This window comes from Zerene cesonia, chromosome 2 (assembly GCF_012273895.1).
Source record: "Zerene cesonia ecotype Mississippi chromosome 2, Zerene_cesonia_1.1, whole genome shotgun sequence".
Classification (NCBI taxonomy): Eukaryota; Metazoa; Arthropoda; class Insecta; order Lepidoptera; family Pieridae; genus Zerene; species Zerene cesonia.
Window position 1 is genome coordinate 4,252,147 of NC_052103.1, and position 20,013 is coordinate 4,272,159.

At 36.5% G+C, this 20,013-nt stretch overlaps 1 protein-coding gene across 2 annotated transcripts; it reads left to right on the forward strand.

The window, feature by feature from the left end:
• The first annotated feature begins 372 nt into the window (after positions 1-372).
• Positions 373-19,686, forward strand: LOC119834873 (citron Rho-interacting kinase-like). 2 transcript variants are annotated; one of them, XM_038359394.1, is made up of 30 exons: positions 373-707; positions 836-933; positions 1,180-1,332; positions 1,589-1,785; positions 2,249-2,420; positions 2,837-2,952; positions 3,173-3,359; positions 3,623-3,758; positions 5,098-5,191; positions 5,592-5,774; positions 6,234-6,498; positions 7,476-7,685; positions 8,395-8,511; positions 8,843-8,995; positions 10,418-10,750; positions 10,998-11,066; positions 11,301-11,548; positions 11,826-11,982; positions 13,363-13,464; positions 13,667-13,834; positions 14,092-14,301; positions 14,596-14,712; positions 14,900-15,006; positions 15,626-15,691; positions 15,773-15,832; positions 15,996-16,055; positions 16,515-16,659; positions 17,115-17,313; positions 17,520-17,773; positions 18,072-19,686. In XM_038359394.1, the coding sequence occupies exons 1-30, from the start codon at positions 503-505 to the stop codon at positions 19,146-19,148; spliced, it is 5,658 nt and encodes a 1,885-aa protein (XP_038215322.1). In that variant the 5' UTR covers positions 373-502; the 3' UTR covers positions 19,149-19,686. The 2 variants fall into 2 exon arrangements, with proteins under 2 accessions (XP_038215322.1, XP_038215330.1); XM_038359402.1 differs by having other exon boundaries at positions 2,249-2,384.
• The last annotated feature ends 327 nt before the right edge of the window (positions 19,687-20,013 follow it).

The window sequence follows — 20,013 nt, forward strand, 5'->3', positions numbered from 1 at the left end:
TTGGCAGATGTCACATGTCGTTGAACTTTTGATTCTTGGACATGCCGGTTTCCTCACGATGTTTTCCTTCACCGTTTAAGCAGTGGCGATATTATCCACATATGCAGATAAATTGAAAAATCAATTTATTTCCTGCACGCTCGCCCGGTCTCGAACCCCGACTTATCGATTTTGAAGTCCGAGGTTCTCACCACTGAGCCACCACTGCTTTTTATCGTTATACTTTTCAATAAATAACTACTTAATAAGAAATAGATTGGTTTGTCATTGTCAATAATACGTATGGTAACTTTTGTAAAGATATGTATACTGCTGTTCTTACTCTGTGGCTATGTCATTATCCAGCTGTCGGTTGTCAGTAACACTACCACAACAGTTCGGTTTTCAAATTAACGGCTATGAATAAAGGCTGGTGCGGAGTATTCGTTATATTTAATGAAATTAAATAAAGAGAAGATAAAATAATGCTGCATTCTAATTAAATTGTAACAACAGAAATATAATGGAGCCCTCAAAAGATGCAATTGCCGTGCGCATCACGCGTTTAAATCGGTTAATAACTGGTAAAGTGACCAACGGAACTAATAAAATAAGCAAGAAAATAGATCGGGAAACTTTGTTGGATGCATTAACTGTACTATATGAGGAATGCAATGAAGATCCTATCAAGAAAGCTGATGAGCTCGTTCGTATGTTTGTGGATAAATGTAAGTGCCAACACAAGTTAAAGTTTTACTTGTAGGCTTTCATAACTTCATGTAGAATGGAACATCAACTAGTGGGTAACAAATAAAAAAATAAATAAATAAAATACAATGAACTTGTTCGTTCTCAGATCGCAGTGCCCTGGCAGAACTACGTAGCGTTCGTATTAGTATTTCTGATTTCGAGATACTACAAACTATTGGCCGAGGACAATTCGGAGAAGTACATGTATGAATATTAAATTTTTTATTCTAGAACTATGAACCAAACTATGCTATTTATTTTATTTGAAATAAACTTAACATAAACATCATCAAAATATTAGTTATAATTGACAAAACTTGTAGATTTATTATTGTGTTAGTACTCAGATATCATGTATTTTGTGTTCTTTATTTTTTATATTTTTATTCCAATTTAAATTATTAATAGGGTGATATAGTAATGTTTGCTCATTTACGTTTTTAATTCTAGATGGTACGTGAAAAACAAACTGGAGATGTCTATGCCTTGAAAAGTGTTCGTAAAGAACAAGCTCGCAAAAGGGTTTCAGGAGCTGCAGATGAGAGAGACATTCTAGCAACTGCATCAGGACAGTGGATTCCTAAATTGCAATATGCATTTCAGGTAGGATATAAACCTAAGAAGCAAGAACCTTATTTTCCTATATGTGTTATGAATTAATGATGAATTTCTATTTTTAATAGGAATCAACACTTCTTACCAATTTCCTGTGTATGGAAAATTAATTTAAAATATTTATTTTATTATATTTTTTATTATATTTATTAGGTATATAATGTTTTACACAGTCGATGCTCAATTTATGTTTCTATGTAATCTATATAATGTATATTTAAATTTTTGAATATTTTGCTTTCAGGATAATAGTAATTTATACTTGGTCATGGAATTGTGTAATGGGGGTGACTTAGCAAGTTTTCTGTCCCGATGTAGTCACCCACTTTCAGAGAGAGATGCAGCATTCTATGTTGCTGAAGTTGCACACGCCTTAAAGGCACTGCATGGGATGGGATTTGTCCACAGAGATGTTAAACCGGCAAATTTACTCATAGACAGGTATGCACCAAAGATAATAATAGCAATTAGCGAACCTATATTTATCTATTCGTAATTTTTTTTTAATGATTTCTTTGCTTATTTTACAATCTGAAAATATATTTAATATACTAATTCATAGTCATTAATCATCTCATCCACGAACAAAACCAATTCGTCTAATTTTAAATATCGTATCATTCAGATTGTTATAGTGTTTCAAATTTCCTTTTTTTTTAATTAGTATAACAAACTAGGTCCATAATATTATTATTTGTCCAAAATCATTGATATATTTCCTTCATTCCTCATTTCCTTCAGATTTTTTCATTGTAAGATGTAAAGAAACGAACTTTATTTACTCTACATAATCAGATAATATTAATTTAATAACAAGCTAAAAAAATATTCTCTTTATTGTTGACTTGTGAAATCTTATCAGACAAATCACTGCCACCACAGTTAATACTTTTTTGTTTTGCAGATGTGGCCATATAAAATTAGGAGACTTTGGGTCTTGTGCTCGCCTCTCCGAAGGTGGTTGTGTGTCTGGAGTCACAGCGGACTATGTAGCGCCCGAGCTGTTGGCAGCGGCCGACTGTGCATCACACACTCACACTGTGTGTATGCAGTACTGCCACATTACTACTGCGCTTGTGGGTTCGCGATTAACGCCTTTAGATTATCTAGAACTAATTGTAGTGTAGATGTAGTGTATGTGCCTTAAGAATAAATATAGTGGAGTGTTCAGGATGTGTACATTAAAAGATAGGATGTTTGTATTTTTGTGGTTATGACTATAAAAAAAAAATATATTGTATGTATTTATATTGTTTCAAATAACATATAGTACAGTCAAAACTTGAATATCAAAGCATTGCATGTAGAGTGTAGACTATAAATTAAAAAATATGATGGGCATGTCATATGTAGAAACATTTAATTAAAATTGAGTACTATGTAGATAAATTGTAGATATCAAAAGCTAATATGATCTCTTACCATAGATTGTTATAACTATTTTGTTCTTATTAAAACTGTTTTCTTCATACTATGTACTTTTCTTTCACAGTCAGCATGTGATTATTGGTCTCTGGGGGTCATAGCATTTGAATTAGTTACACTCAAACGTCCGTTTTCGTCGAGCGACGATGATTCCGTCGCGCAAGTGCTTAGTAATATACAAACGTAAGTATACAAGTCACTATACACCCAGCTACAAATATGATATATAATAAGTTTAAACATATGAAATAGATAAATTTGTCATTTGTTTGTAAAATTTTATGTTGTGTTTAATCTCAATAAAAATTATAAAACCAAATAAGATATCATGTAACGACCAAAACAAATTATTATGTTTCTATATTTATGCTATTGCTCTTACTCTTAATTAATAAAATAACAGATATGAACGAGATCCATCATCAGAGCCACCATTCGAACCTCTTCCAAACAACCCGTCCAGTACATGGCGCGGTTTGGTCTGTGGACTGTTGCGGGTGCAACCGGCGAGGAGATACAACTACCTTGACACGCTACGGCACCCGGCTTTGGCGCATATTGCCTTGCATGCTGCTGCTATACGGGATCAGGTAATGTATTCATACAAGTGTTATGTACATCAAAAATACATACTGCATTAGCATTCCGTACGCCGCTTCGGCCACATAATTTAAACAAAGGACAGTGTCGGGGTTTTTCCGCATCCAGTTCCCATTCCCGTCGGATTTTCATGATAACTTCTAGGGTCGAAAACTATACTGAATTTACCAAAATCGGTTCAGTAGTGAAGGAATAAGACAGACTTTCGCATTTATAACATTAATAGAGAATATATTCACTCCCAATCTACCAGCCCCCCCCGTGGGTACCGAGCGTGCGCGGGCCGGAGGACGCGCGGTACCTGTCGTCGGCCGCGCGCGTCGCCGCGCCCGCTTGCGCCGCGCCCTTCCGCACGCGCCCGCCCTTCGCCGGACAGCTGCCATTTGTTGGTGAGAACCCATATACACATCTACGTACCAGTCATATTTACACATTGCATTGCATTGCATTTATATTTCCAAAAGTTTTTGTGCCAATTATTCGATATTTTTTTATAATTTCGAAATAAATATTGACAATAAAAAATATGTTTTGCACCCACTCACTGAAAGTAAAAAAAGGAACTATACTAAAAATTATAATCATTTGTTGAAAATAATAAAAATCTTGCTATATCAATATACATTTGAAGGTTAATCTGACGAATTTTAGAAAAAAAACCTGTTTTGTGCAATTATTGATTTATAAGGTTTTCTTAAATATTATGACGTTGTATTCATAATTAATTACGCAAAAAAGAAGTAATGACTAATCGATCTTAATTTGCGTGTTGGGTGATTGACTTCATTACGTATATGCAAATTTAAAATTCAGCAATTGTTTTAGCGCGTACTGAGTTCTCCCCATTGACGTAATATTTAAGACATTCTTAATATAGGATATAATTATCAAGTGTTATTTCCACATATCCCTAAAATTTTGTTATATTTAAAAAATGACACATATTCCTTTTGTATAACAATTCGTACCGAAGCTTGCTCGACTCCCAAAATAACATTAGATTACAATCTTGCCGGCTACTTTTCCGCGATTTTGTAATTTGTCGACTAATTGTGATTCTTACATAATATGACTTACCTGTGTTTGGGATAAATAAATTCTCGACATAATATATAATATACGAAAACTTATGGCTGTAATAAGAAGCAAATGTTACGGATCACACTAAGTCGACAGAGTACATTCCCGCGAGTTAGACTATAATAGTCCATTGAGTGACGATGTAAGGATTTTGACGTAGTATATATATGGTATGCTACTGTTAAATAATATCGCCATTGGGATCGGAATTCATAACTAGAACTACTACTTTAACATTTACACATTCAATACTACACTACATGTAGAATTGTATTATTAAGTTATCCAATATCAGATAGAATAAAAACATGTGTATTGTCCATTGTTAATGATGAATGTGTAATACATTGTTGTACCCTATACAGTTCATTTGTGTTTATGATCACTGCGTCGTACATTGGTATAGCGTGCTTTTGTGATAATTTAGATATAATTTATTTATTTTGATTACTTAAAAAATAATGTTTCTGTAAAATATGCGGTGGACTCGGGTAGACATTTTGTAATTTTTTTTTACAATTATGGCCTATACAAGCGCTGACAAATGAACCAAACGAAAGACAACAATATCCGTTAAGTCGTTCTTGAGATATAGAGATATCAGTGGTGGACTAAAGTGGAGATTTAAAAATTTATTTAAAATTATAGGTTATTCATATGTGGCACCAGAGGAGAGTGAGGAAACAATTAGTAGTTTCACTTCTTCCCATGACTGTACCGCGATTGATTTGGCTACGTTTAAGTAAGTATGAAAACACTTTAATATTTTAATTAAAGTATTACACAATTAATAATTTTGTTCATATATTTTTTATGATAAAGAATTAAATATTAAGGGGAATAGAGGACTTTAAAGCATATGTTATTCTTCGTTATATCTTGAACGTCCATTGATTAGGTACTATATATATATAAGATAATCATTTAAAAATAAAGTCAACACATAAAAAAAAAAATAAATAAATAAAAAAATTATAAGTGATGTAAATACGACTTTATTATTTGCTTTTTTTCCACATGGATTAATAATGGCTGTTGAAACTTCAAAAACTTTACCAATCCGGACGCGGGGCGACCAATTGGTTATACATACAATTATTTTTTTATTATTTAATGATAAATCGATTTTATTTCACAAACAGATCGGCGGAGAAGCTAGCAAGCATCCGCGCTAAGGAGATAGCGTCGCTGCAGAGCCGGCTGGCGGCGGCGGAGTGCGAGGCGAGCGCGGCGGCCGAGCGCGCGCGCCGCGACGCGGAGGACGGCGCCGAGCGGCTGCGCGCGCGCCTGCAGGCCGACATCACCGCGCTCGCTTTGCAGAACAGGTCGGTGCCGGACTCCGTCTGTCTTATTAAATATTTGTCTAAGGGACTACCTTGCTATGATTTTTTCGTTAATTTTTATATTCTAAAAGCTGAATAGTAAAAATATATACCATTTCATTTTGTTCCTTTTCTTGTGAGTTATCTGGAGAATAAGAATAGTTCTGTATCTGATTTCGATTTTAAAATTAAATGTGTCTGTTTAAATTGGCTCAAAATCGTGTCTAAAGGTACAAACAAGCATGCAGGTCAGACTGATATTATTTAAAACAAAAAAGGTCACTGACGTCTATGGGGCAAAGCTCCTAAATTCTAAGATGGAACCAAATCACTAAAATTTTCTATCAAACATTAAAATCAGACGAATTGAGAGCTTCCTACGTTTTTGGGACATCATTAAATAAGCGTTTTAAAAATTATTTGACTTGATTCTTATATACTAACTCCAATGTTTTTAACCAGACGACTGGAGCGTCAATTAGAAGTAGAAAAGGAGGAGCGAATGGCACTGGAAAGGAGTAACCAAGAGCTGAGCTCCGGTATCAAAGAACGCAGCAATGCTGAGATCCGCGCTGTGAAGGCGCAAGCGTCAGAACTTCAGACTGAGAGGGATCTATTAAAAGAAGACATGGCTCGATTGGAAACGAGGGTGCGGGAACTACAAGTGGAATGCACCAATGCTTTAGCGGCTGCGGAAACTGCGCGATCGCAGCATAAACATTATAAGGTGAGGAGATTTTTTTAAGAATTTGTAAAACCTATAACTTAATAGATATAATTATTCAAAACCATTACTTCGGTAAAACAGTCTAAATAGTAAAGTAAAAAAAAAAGGTGAGAACCTCATAAAAAACACATTTTTTTATATTAACATCATACTACATCTTAAAACATTCATCTAATGTTGTATTAATTTATAAGTTATAATAAATCTAATTAAGTTGAAGATAGGGTAATTGAATTAAACACCATTCTCAGGACATTGTACAAAACGTTCAAGATTTACGACATAGGTGGCTAACAGAAATGAATGTCCGACCAATAGTGAGTTTTTTTGTAGATAGATTTGTTTCATAAGTAGTTCGATTTCTTTAAGTATAATAGTTATCACTCTGGTGATTATCACTCTGCTACGCACACGCTGCATTTTTCCGTGTGCGGGTTTTTTTACGCACTCACTCGCGTAGTTGCGTGTTGTGGTTGGCGCACAGCGGCTCTGACTCATTAGACCGTTCGCGGTGGTGTGATCTGTATTATCTGTATGAACGCGTGTGGATGCATTTTTTGTGTGTAGGTCTGTGCGTATAATCTGCACAAACGAATATACTTACATGCAACGATAAACACATATTCACGCGTTACGCTATGTTGCAGTGTGGTAATCGCCGCTGATAAGTTGTTTATTATAATAATATAAGTGTACCAAATTTGTCTAATAATTTATTATATCCATTTATAATAGTTTTTGTAGTTTTGTAGATTTTAGCAATAAGTAGAAAACAATATTAAGAAAAATTGCTTTAATTGTTGGTATTTTAAATTATTGTTATGTGAGAATCGTATACACTGTAAATATAAGAGAATAATGTTATTCAATTAGTGGCATAGTATTTCTCTATTGTTTGTTTTTTTTGCCTATTGTTTTCTTACATCTGGATTTACAATGATATTGAGTCGCTACATTAATATCGATACACAACCCAGGACACGTTAGCCAAAGAGCGTGCCCTGCGGCGCCAGACGCTGAGCGGCAGCGAGTCGGACGCGGCGCGCGCGGCCGCGGCGGAGGCGAGCGCGGCGCGGGAGCTGCGCGCGCGCACCGCCGCCGAGGGGCGCCTCGCCGCCGCCGCCGGGGACGCCCACGCGCTGCGGGCGGACCTGGAGCGCGTCCGGGATAGCCTGGCGGCTGTGCAGGTCACTTTCTTTAGAAATTAAACGCTTTTTAACGGATTTTAAACGCGATTTATTCACGGGGAGACTCCCCGTAACCACGCTAGCTGTAAAGTGTTCGAAACGTCGGGTTAATAATACAATGAACAGCCAGGGTGAATAATATAATGCCTGACTACAGGTTTTGTTTTTTTGTTCTTTGTTCGGTTCTCTTTTTCTTGCTTATTGCTTCGATAAAGGGTCTAACGTATATATGTTGTATAATGTTGTATTTTATTGTATTGTAGAGTCGAAGCAGTGGTGGCTCAGTGGTGAGAACCTCGGACTTCAAAATCGATAAGTCGGGGTTCGAGACCGGGCGAGCGTGCAGGAAATAAATTGATTTTTCAATTTATCTGCGCCTGTGAATAACATCACCACTGCTTAAACGGTGAAGGAAAACGTCGTGAGGAAACCGGCATGTCCGAGAATTAAAAGTTCGACGACATGTGACATCTGCCAACCCGCACTTGGCCAGCGTGGTGGATTATGGCCTGAACCCTCATAGGAGGCCTGTGTCCCAGCAGTGGGAACATATATGGGCTGATGATGATGATGATGTAGAGTCGAAACCCTCCCACATATTAATTAAGTAATCAGGGTTACGCTACTAAGCAAATTATACTTTGATCTATTCTATTAAAAATAAAGTTCTTTTTGTTTAAAAAAATATTTAAAATCTTTTATTTTATAGGACTCCGCTCGCGAGAAGGATCGTTTGATTGCATCATCTAATCAGCAGCTGCATGATGCACAAACGCAGCTCGCACAGGAAAAGATGAGGAATTCTTCACTACAAGCACAGTTACAGGTATGACTATTAGTCGTAAGTTATTTTCTCCCCTTTTTGCTTGTGGTCATGTGAAAGTGTCTTTCACATCACAGAAAATAAAATTTCTTCGAACACAAAATTACATTTTTAACCTGCTACAACTAACTAGGTTTAATTGAGCGGAGGTTAGAATATTTATGAGATTTTCTGATATTTCAAAACTTTTATGAAAACAAAGAACTATGAAGTGGTGTTTTATTTAGCTGAGCGTTTTAGTAATATCCAAAGTGTATTTGATATTTTCCTGCTTTTGAAACTCCAATGAAACTAAATTGATAATATACTTCAATAATATATTAATTGAATGAAGGAATTGGAGCGCGGTATAACAGCGGCGGCGCAGCGGGAGGCAGCGCTTGAAGAACAAAGCAGCCGCACCGAAGTGAGGCTGCAGCAGCGGCTTGAAGCGGCTGAAGCGAGGGCTGCGAGCGCGCTGCAGGATGACGCTAGGCACAAGGAGAAGGTACACAAACATATTGTTTATAAAAAGGATTTTTTGTAATGATTTTTAGTTATTATTCATGATTTATAATATAAAGCAGGAGAATATGTTTCTTTATTTTGAACACGCTAATCTCTGGATTTGCCTGATACGAAATTTTATTTTTTGTGTTGAATAGTCGATTTTTTTGAGGAAGTGCTGATATAACCACTTACGACGTGGGTAAAACTGTTGGTCACAGATAGTATTAAAAGTTGAGAGAAGAAGTGGTGAACGGAAATGAGTATGTACTATTCATGCGCAATATTTACATTTTCTCCCAATATTAATATCACTATTTTAACAATAAGATAACTTATAAACATAACATATTTCACTAATGTTTATGAAAAGCGAATTCTGAATTCTGTAGGTTCCTGGTAATGCAACCCATCTTATTTTTCTCAGGTTGCTTTTTCGAGGGTCAGCAACGCTTCCGTTCTTTGTATTTTGTGTAGTCATAAAGTTATTTTTTTTAAGTTATTTACAATATCGTTTTACACAAAAACAATTAGATTATTTCAATTAAATTATGTATAACTTAGATATAAAGATAGGGAAAAAGTCGCGGACATCAGCTAGTTATAAATAAATTATAATATTAATAATAATTTAAGTGCGGATGTTTTAAAAGATTAAACATACATCCTTCTAAGAAGAATTACAAAAATTGGTATGGTAAAAATTGATAACGCGTCCTCTATTCAATTTAAGATGTCAGTGTGATACTCAAGATACATCATTGATAAAATATTATTTGATAGATAGTAAGATACCACCACATCGTATATACTTTCTTGTAACTGTTATGATATATTTACAAGTGAAATATACTATACATATGTTTATAATTACTGTTTTCTTTTAAGATTGTTGATATTTAAGTTTTGACTAATATGTGACTAATAAAAATCGTAAAAATGATTTTATTCAGTTTTCGTCTAATCTTATTTGTTTCAATATTACAAAATGTTACAATGCCAGATATTTACAGCTTCCGTAAGTATTGTATCTTTTGTTTTCAAGCAAGAATATTCTTTAAGATAATAAACAATCAAAAAAAAAATATTGTTTTTCTATCTCTGTAGAAAATCAAATTGTAATCAAATGATATGAGAATAATACCATTTTACTATCAATCGTTAATTTAACAGCTGAAATAACTATAACATAGACTTTTATATGAAATATGCAGTGAATTTGTTATGCGGGATGATGATATGCGCAAACTTTAATATGACAAATTTCAAATTTAATATTATGATGTTGATTTAATAGTTTGATTATGTATGAATTAAGATATACTTTTACAATCACCAAGAAATATATTTTTGTTTATCTTCCTTCAACAAAACATTGTGTGGAGTAAACACAAATTATGTTAATTGAAATGTAATTCCAAAGGTAACCACGCTAGAACAATTGGTGCGTCAATTGGAGCGCGAAGTGAGTGCCATGGAGAATCGTGCATGTGTCAGATGCATAGCAAACGACGCAGCCAATGCTAACGCCAACAAAATCAACAGCAACGACACCAGCAGCAACAATATCAACAGCAGCAATATCAACAGCAACAACAAAACGAACGGCAACAATAATAACGCTGCAACAAACACGTCAGATACCGATATTAGGTTGGATTCAAGGAGCGATACGGAGAGTGTTGCGGATGGACACGTCAATGTGCAAGTTACTTTGTTGAAGGAGCAATTGGAACGGGCTGAAGCTCAGCTACAGGTAGATCTTTACTTTGTTATGGCATGACTTTATATCTCACAAATAACGAAATATAGTGGTAAAATGAACTATTGACAGATTTGGATACTGTGTACATTGTTTGATGATGCTGGTATAGACAAAGAGATGCTTGTATAACAAAAATATGTTTTTTTAATAGATTTTAAGTTAAAATTGGGTTTCCTGACCTAACAGATGGCAATATATGAAAGGTCTTAAAATATTGATTTAATGAATGAATGTTTAGGCGCGTGCTGATGAAATAGCTGCTCTACGACAGGAAGCAAGAACCGCCAATCTCGCTCGGTGGCGAAAAGTAAGTATATTTTTGTATTTTATCGATGAATGAATATGTTTATTAAAGCCTGCCATGTAGTCCCATTTGGTCCACATTTGGTTTCGTTTTGAAAATATTAAGGCGGTTTAGTTTTTTGTTCAAAATAAGATCATAAGAATGTTATAAATATTCACAAAATTTTCTCACAATCAACAAAGCGAATGCATATTACAGGGTTAAAAGTCAGTTCCTAATAAAATAAAAATGTTATAGGAAAAAGAATATAGTGACCTGTCATTAGATGCCAAAGTCACAGCGCGAGATTTAAAGCGTGCTGAGGAGAGAAAAGCGACTTTATCAGAAGGTCGTAAGGTCGCCGAAGAAAAGGCGTCCAAACTTGAGAAAGAAATAGCAACATTGAAGCCACAGTACGAGCAAACGAAAAAGGAAATGGAGAGGTACCAGGAGCAATTGAATAAATTGCAGAAAACCTATGATGTGCTGCAAGCTGAAGTGGACAGGTATTGTGATTAATTTACTTACTTTTAAAACTAAAATCAAACTCATTATGATCATAATATATTTCGCCCACCAGAAGTATCAAAAGGCTTTAATTAATTAAATAACAGAATTTATTTCAATTTAATTCCCACTGTTTATAAATTTATTCATTATAATGGTGTTAATCTGTATTTTTTTGTATTTAATCAACAGATAGATCTCCTTATAAACAAAATGTTAAACAAATATAGACCGCAATACATTATAACCTCCCAATGAATCGACAATCGCACGCAGGTCGCGCAACGACATCCGCAAGCTCCGCAGCGAGGTGCAGTACAGCGAGAAGCGGCGGCTGCACGCCGAGACGCAGGAGGAGCTGTCGGCGCGCGAGCGCGCGCAGCTGCGCGACGAGCTGGCGCCGCTGCGCGCGCAGAACGACGACCTGCTCATGGTCAGTAATGGCGGGATATTACACTATCGGTTCTCTTGGACCGTAGAGCTGTCAGACTATTTTATTGGATAATGTAATATAGGGATATGTTCATTTATTTCATTAAATTAAAATGGAATAAACATAGTGTAATAGCTATGGCTCGACTTCCCTATTGTTGCGGTGTCCCTCATAGCCTATTTCGCTTTGACGCACATTTTAAAAGAATTCTATATTTATTACTTTTTTAATTGTGGTGTGAAGTAAACATTATTTCTTCTTATATTAAATATTATGCAAGTTGAACAGAACATCGTCAGAAACTGTGAATTATTTACTGAATAAATTATTCTGTTATATTGATAGTTTATAAGTTATATTCATTACTAATGATACGACCCGGCTTCATAACGTACCATATTACATAAATGATTTTAAAAATGGTTTCAAACCATGACGAAAAAGAGTAAAAATAATTACGCGGGTTCATAAGATTTCTATATTTTTGAAACTGAAAAAATATTTATTACTAATAGGTGAACGAGTAAGAATCTCATAACATAGTTTAGTACTAATGACAAAATACAATTCAAAACTATCAAATACATATGTCCCTAAATATATGTCTATTCTAATGCCTAAAGACTTACCTCGTATCCCTATAGGTGCATGTTGAAGAGAAAATAAAATAAAACTGTTAACTCCTGCATAATCGGTTAACACCTTAGCTATAGTTTCATTTATCTTTATTCATTACGTAAGACAATGTTTATTTATTATGACACTGAGATTTAGGACCATTGTCCATTTGTTTATAATTACTGTTTATACCAACCCGTGCCGATTGTTATAAACAAAATTAAATCCAAACAAACATTACATACAGTCATGAATTCATCATTCATTTATTTCAATTTTGACACCTACGTTATGGCTCGTCTCAGTATTTCCGCTCTACCTGGTTAAGGGATATGTTTCATTTCAATAAAACCAATATGGAGAATTCATACAATCGTTTTGCGAAGCCAGCTCTTTGGCCAAAACCAACTAGTTTGAGGATAAGAGGTCGTTGGGCCCAACGCATGAGGGTCGCTTTAGTTGGGGATTTGATGGAAGGACGATGTCGCGCCGTTGATGCTGCCTTGTCGGCATTACACGCACATTTAACTACTGTGAGTAAATTTAACCGTGACAAATAAAGGAAGAAGTGATTAATGGTAGTGGTATTTGATATTTTTACTGTGTATTTTACTACTTCACCTATATCATTCTTATAACATACAGCTGAAGTCTTGTCAAAGAACGGATGAAACGATCACAAGTAAATATAGTTTATACTAAGTAACATACTTAGTATAAACTATATTTACTTACACTTAACTTTTATTACATTGTTGGCAGAATAACAAAGCCTTGCAAGAAGCCTGCAGCTTATTGGAGGAACAGCTAACTGATCTGGAAAAACTTGCAGACATCCATGAAATGAAAAACAAAGAACTTGAGGTAAATTTTAATCCAATTATAATGTTGATATCAATAATTATGAAACATTCAATTTACATAGATGCTCGTCTTTATTAAAAGAGTGTTTTTATTTATTTAAAGTGACACTTAACATAACCAACACACATACTCAATAACCAAAGAACATACCGTGCAAGTGTCGCTCATATATTTTTTTATATAATGTCTCATGTGTGTGCAGGGCGAGGTGCAGCGCATGCGCAGCGAGGTGGAGGCGTGCCGCGGGCGCGCGGCGGAGGCGGAGCGGCTGAGCGCCGAGCGCGCGCTCGCCGCCGCGCACGCCGCGCAGCGCGAGGACGACGCGCGGGAGCGGCTCGCGCACGCGCTCTCGCAGCTCGACTGCTTGAAGGTGCTGCCTGCTCGCCTTTGCTTGCGCTCTTTTTTAATAGGAATCATTTGTAAACGATATTAATACACATAAACCGGTTGGTAAAAATTCTGATTATGCAAAGCCATAATTTTCTTTGTAAAAAGAACATAACAGAAATGTCTACTTTAAATGTAGCACAATAAAATCAGCTAAAAAACAAATTTGAATATTATATTGAAGTATGTAATTTAACGCATAACAATATATGATATATTACGTATATTTAATATCGATAGGAGCGTTTGGAGAGTCGCGAGGCGCTGGTGTCGGAGCTGGAGGGGCGCGTGGCGCACCTGGAGAGCGAGACGGCGGCGCAAAGCGCGGCGCTGGCCTCGGCCGCGCGGCGCCTGCGCGACCTGCAGGAGGAGAGCGCCGCGCTGCGCACGCGCGCGCTGCACGACCACGCGCTCGCGCTGCGCCTGCAGGCCAGCCTCGCCGACCAGCAGGTGCTGCACGCCACACGCGCACACGCGTACACACTCGCTCTTATAGCCATATAAATCACTATACGAGTACATCTATTAAGTACTTCTTAAATTCAAAATCACCTAAACTTAAAAAATCAGGTACGACATACAAAAAAACAGGTTAAAACTTTACTTAACTCATAACTTTCGGCTTGAAATAAATATTTTAATAGTTTATACCTTATCAGCTATGACATATTTTTAAATTGAAAATAGATGCGATAAATTGAATCATGAATGTGTGTACAATAATGATCGGGCAATTATATACAGGAAGAGGCGAGTGCGTCCCGCGAGGCGCACGAGGCGGCGGCGGCGTGGTGGCGCACCAGGGAAACCAAAGCCGATGCTACCATTCGGCAACAGGCCAAACTCATCGACTTTCTACAGGTATATAACAAATATTTACACTAAATTACTTAAGCGTTTATGACTTATCCAGAAACAGAAAAAAAAAAACACAAAAATAGTAATGTAATGAGGTTTTCATATGAATGATTGCATACCGTATCCAAGGTTTCACCTGAATGTATCAGAAATGTGATAAATTAAGAATAAGCTTTGTTTTTTTACACAGGCGAAAGTGGAAGAGGCTGGTAGAAAGAAATGTTCGTTAAGCAACAAGTTATTTGGAAGGTCGGGTCGGCGGACAGCAGCATCGCCGCCGCTATTACGAGTTAACAGGTAGAAAAATATTAATATTAATTATAATATTTAAAACATAGTTTTTTATGTGCGAATCGACAAGGGAAAATTAATAAACATTAAGACCATTGATATAAAAAATAAGATCTTGTACAAAAGCAACGCTCGATAGTGTCGCTAAACATTCACCAATACAACGTACGAAGTTATAGTCATGCTTAAATTATATAGTTTTTCTAAATCGAAATTACGGGAATTGATTAAAGTTGCTTTTATAAACAGAGTGAGGCACATAAATTTGTAAGTTGCGCTCATTTTATGCCGACATTTTGAAAACGTTGGGTTTTGATCGTAATCTATACTAATATTATAAAGCTGAAGCGTTTGTTTGTTTGTTTCTCTGTTTGAACGCACTGATCTCAGGAACTGCTGGTCGAATTTGAAAATTCTTTCATTGTTAGTCAGCCTATTTATTGAGGAAGGTTATAGGCTATATATGTACCATGGGCGAAACCGGGGCGGACCGCTAGTGATTTATATACCGCCTTTGACTATGTTCGTTTAAAGCTTTGCATCGATTAATTGATAAATCCTTGATTGGCACAATTTATGCATTCATATTAATATAATTTACATCAGCATAATGATTCATTTTCAGAGAACTACGAGAAGAAGTGGAAAGATTGCGTGCTAAATTGTCTGCTGCTAATTTATCTAATCCTAAGTAAGTGGTGAAACGGCATTTATTAATGTATAATCATTAATAGCATGTATATTTAATTTAATAAATACGTATCATTTTCAGTATTCCACCGACACCAAAGCGAGAAAGGTCTGGAAGCAAATTGAAGAAACTCTCCAACGGGTACAGTGATTAATATTTTATTAATACATAATCATCTATAGTATTTATAATTATATTAAAATACGATACAATAAATACGATAAAATACAAACTTACTTATTATCTTTTCAAAATACACATTGATTGTGCTTAACACTAATAGTTTTTATTTCTATTGTTTCAGTCCCTTAAACTTCGATTTAAGTGATAATGTGCCAGAGAAGGATTCTTTATTAGTTATATGGTAAGTATTAACATTAAACATGTTTATTTGATCTGCTGAGGACTCCTGTTACTTCTGTTATTTCTTAAAGCAGTAGTAATTTTAGTGTGGGGAAAAGACAGAGCTGTATAGGTTGTCTAGCGCCATCTCCTTCCCATACTGAAATTAAAATATACATCCTCTTCTAACTTTGTAAATAGTTATGTACAGTAATACCCCGTGGAAGTTCGCGTAGAACCGAGGAGTCCTGGGTTCGATTCCCAGTGGGAACACACAAAAAAATGTCTCAGGCTGGCAGGACACAGAAGCCTAATCACCTACTTGTCCATAATGAAAATTGATCAGTGAAACACATGTATATCGTCAGTGCATTAGCCCGCATGAGTTTTTACAAGAAAATACCCTGACTTAGCTATTAAACCTTGTTTGTTTTTTTTTAACGTTTTGTATGTGTAAATGAATTTATATTGAATACTTCAGGGGTGACGGGACACGAGAGCGTATGATAGCTGCGTACAGCGACGGCGCGCTGGTGCTGAGCAACGAGCAGCGCGAGCTGCGCGCGCAGCTGCACGAACAGGACGCCGCCGACTTGCCGCACAATGAGGCCAACCGGGCCTTCACGGTGGGAATTACGATCCGTTATATTTATGTGCTTTCAGTGTAAAATATTTTACTTTTATAAATAAACTTTGAAAAAATTGATGCAATTGATATGTGCAGTTAAAATATAATTTTAGTTTAAGTATGTTTAACTGTTAGGGATCGCATTGTTTCGATAGTTGTTTGCAACGCTGTGGCATTAGAAAATTAAAAATTAATACCACTACACGTACTAGATAAGAAAAATCCTTTAGATATCCAAATGTTATGTTCCTATCGATATTAAATATAGAGTAGAGTGTGTATATAGAATTTGTTTTATTTGTATTGCATTTAACTTCATATTGATATAAAAAAAATATACAACCTATAGTTATAATTTTTAACAACAATTGTTGTTATAAATACTAAATAGCTTTACATATATATATATATATAGTTTATGAACACATAGTTGAATGAAACACTTCCCGTCAGGTGAAACTGGAACAATCGGCTGTCGGCAACCAAACCGCGACCGTGGTGTGCTCGAGCATCCCCGAGCGCAGCGAGTGGCTCTCGCGCCTCGCGCCGCGCGCGCGCCCGCCCCCGCCGGGCTACGCGCCCGCCGCGCTGCTGTGCCGGGACAAGCCCGCCCACGCGGCTCTCTATGTCGCGCCGAATGCTGTCGCTATTGGTATGACGTTTTAACATTAGAATACATTTTGTATTGTAGTAGAAAATTATATCCGTAGTTAATTTAGTTATATTAGTTTTATAATTTGGAATCATGTTTCTATGTATGAATGATTTTCATTGTGAGACTACGATACAAAGATATATCGTCAATCCTTCCGCCAACAACATTCTTATGAATACAACATGAATAACAACTATGAGCAGGTTACCCCGACGGGCTGTACTCTCTGCGCGGCTCGGTGGCCATAGAGTGGGAGGGGAGTCCCTCCCCCGGGGGGGCGCCGGTCGCGCTGCTGGCGGGCTGCGGCGGGCGCGCGCTGCTGGCGGCGGGCGGGCGGCTCGCGCACGCGGGCCTGCTGGCGCTCGGCTCGGCGCTGCGCAGGGCCAGCAGCCTCAAGCCGGCCTTGCCTGTGCGCACGCTGCGCTTCAATGATGCCACTCCACCGCATTTGATCAAGGTTTGTGGATAATTTGACAATGTTATTGATCAAGCGGACTCTAGTTTTACATTGGTTTTACACTGGTGAATAATAACATTAATTAAAGATAAGAAGGTATTTATGATAAAAGGATTTCGTTTATGGAAATCATTTTTAAGTTGTTGCTGTAATTTGAGTTCAACCACTCGATCGATCTTACATTTCATTACGATTATAAAGTTAAATTACACATTAAATGTTGCTAAAATTTTAATTTATATGAAAATTTTGTGCAAATACAAAATTGTTTAAAATATTTTAATATTTTCAATTACAGGCAATTTCAAGCGATGCCAATAGCACTCACGGTATCTGCGTGGCCATAGCGTGCGGCCGCAAAGTGTACCTATTGAAGTTTGATGCGGCTGATGCTGAATTCAAAACCGTTCGCTCCTTGACCGTCGACCGACCCCCCACCTCCCTCCTCCTTACGTCCAAAGCCGTTTACATCGCAGGCGAGAAACCTCTCAAAGTCAATTTACCCTCGGGAGCGCTAGAAACATACGCTATGGAGGAGCCAGTCGTAGCCGCAGCGGCTAAAAAGCATTCACCCCCTAAAGCAATCATTCTTATAAAAGAAAAACCTCTCGAGATACTCCTGTGTTACGCTGAATGTGGTGTCTTTATTGACGAAAATGGCAAACGGTCCAGAAACGAAGATCCAAAATGGAGTGCAGCCGTGCACAGCTGGGAATATATCAGCCCCTTCCTGTACGCGGTCGGCGAAGATAGAGTTACCATTATTTATCTCAGCGACGATGCGTACCGAGCCCCGCCCTGTACGTGCGACACGACGTCTCTCGCATCGACAAACTCTGAATGTTATTCTGCACCAGAAATATTCAATTATAAAGTTAATGAACCATCACTTTTAGGCAAAGCCCCGGGTGGAATTATAATCCGGTCAAAAACAGACTCCGGATATGAAGTTTCTATCGTGGAAGGCATGGCGGCGTTTAGAAGTATCGGGGCGTCTTTAGAATCTTTAGCAAGCTTTTCTAAAGGGTCGTCGTCGGATCTCACCCAGTCACTCACAGATCTGTCCCCTCAAGACGAGTCTCACGAAAGCGTAGAAGTTACCACGGGGTTTCTAGCCGACATCAGGAATAGAGCGAAACAATTGCGCAATAAGCAGCGGAAAGAAATGCAAACTATACAATCTTCCGATGACATAATTAAGGAGATTTTGACGACGGAAGTTGGTCTGAGACGGCCGTCGACCGGCAGGCGCTCTCCAGTTATATCAGAGTTTGATTCAGATTCAGAAACTGAGAGTGAAGAAGGTACCGGATCCACCAAAAATACACAAGACGTATGCGCAGAGATATTTACTAGACAGGTTCGGTTTCAATAATTAGTTGTTTTTATTTTATATTTTTAAATAATTTTCCAGTTACGGTAACACCAAATATAAGGGATTATTCGAAGACGTCAAACTATCAATAATTCAAAATTGCATAGATTGATGCTAAAGGAAAAACCTACTGAATGTATGTATTTCGATACCTCCTACGTTTTTAGTCATTAATAATAATGTTACAATTACGATATTTATTTAGCTTTAACAAGTAGACATATGCTGTAATATTAATTATTACAATTTTACAATTATGTATGTACTTAATAATAATTATAATAATTTTATAACACGTCTCGATTTTATGTTTTGGAAGAACTTTGTTCATAAGTTTTATTTTAGTTTTGACTAAATTTTAATTTATTGGTTTTTAATACTTGCCTTTCGAAATTCTCGAAAATATTAAATTTTTGAACTATTGTATTATTGAGTACTGTGATTTGATAAATTGGTTATCTATAGTGCTTAGATAAGTTTTAGTTGATTCGTGAATACGCAAGTGTCGTCTAGTATTTGTATTATTATTGTAACAATAAAAGAGTAATTTTTTAAATTATTGTGGTTTCATTCTTTAAAAAAAAAACCTGCTTTTTCCCTCTAACAATATATTAAAATAAATATTAATAATCAATACGCTAATTATTGATACATATAAAGTTATTTTTATGTGGAACCATAGTTTTTGCACGATAAGGTTATGAAACATCAATATGTTATATTCAAAATGAAAATCTAGACAGACGAGGATCCATTCACGGATATTTGTGTTAAAAATTTTATTAACTGTATAAAATAACGGGCACCTTCAAGGGCAAACCTCTTCAACGGGAGGTTACATTAGAGCTTGTCCAGAAAGGACGAA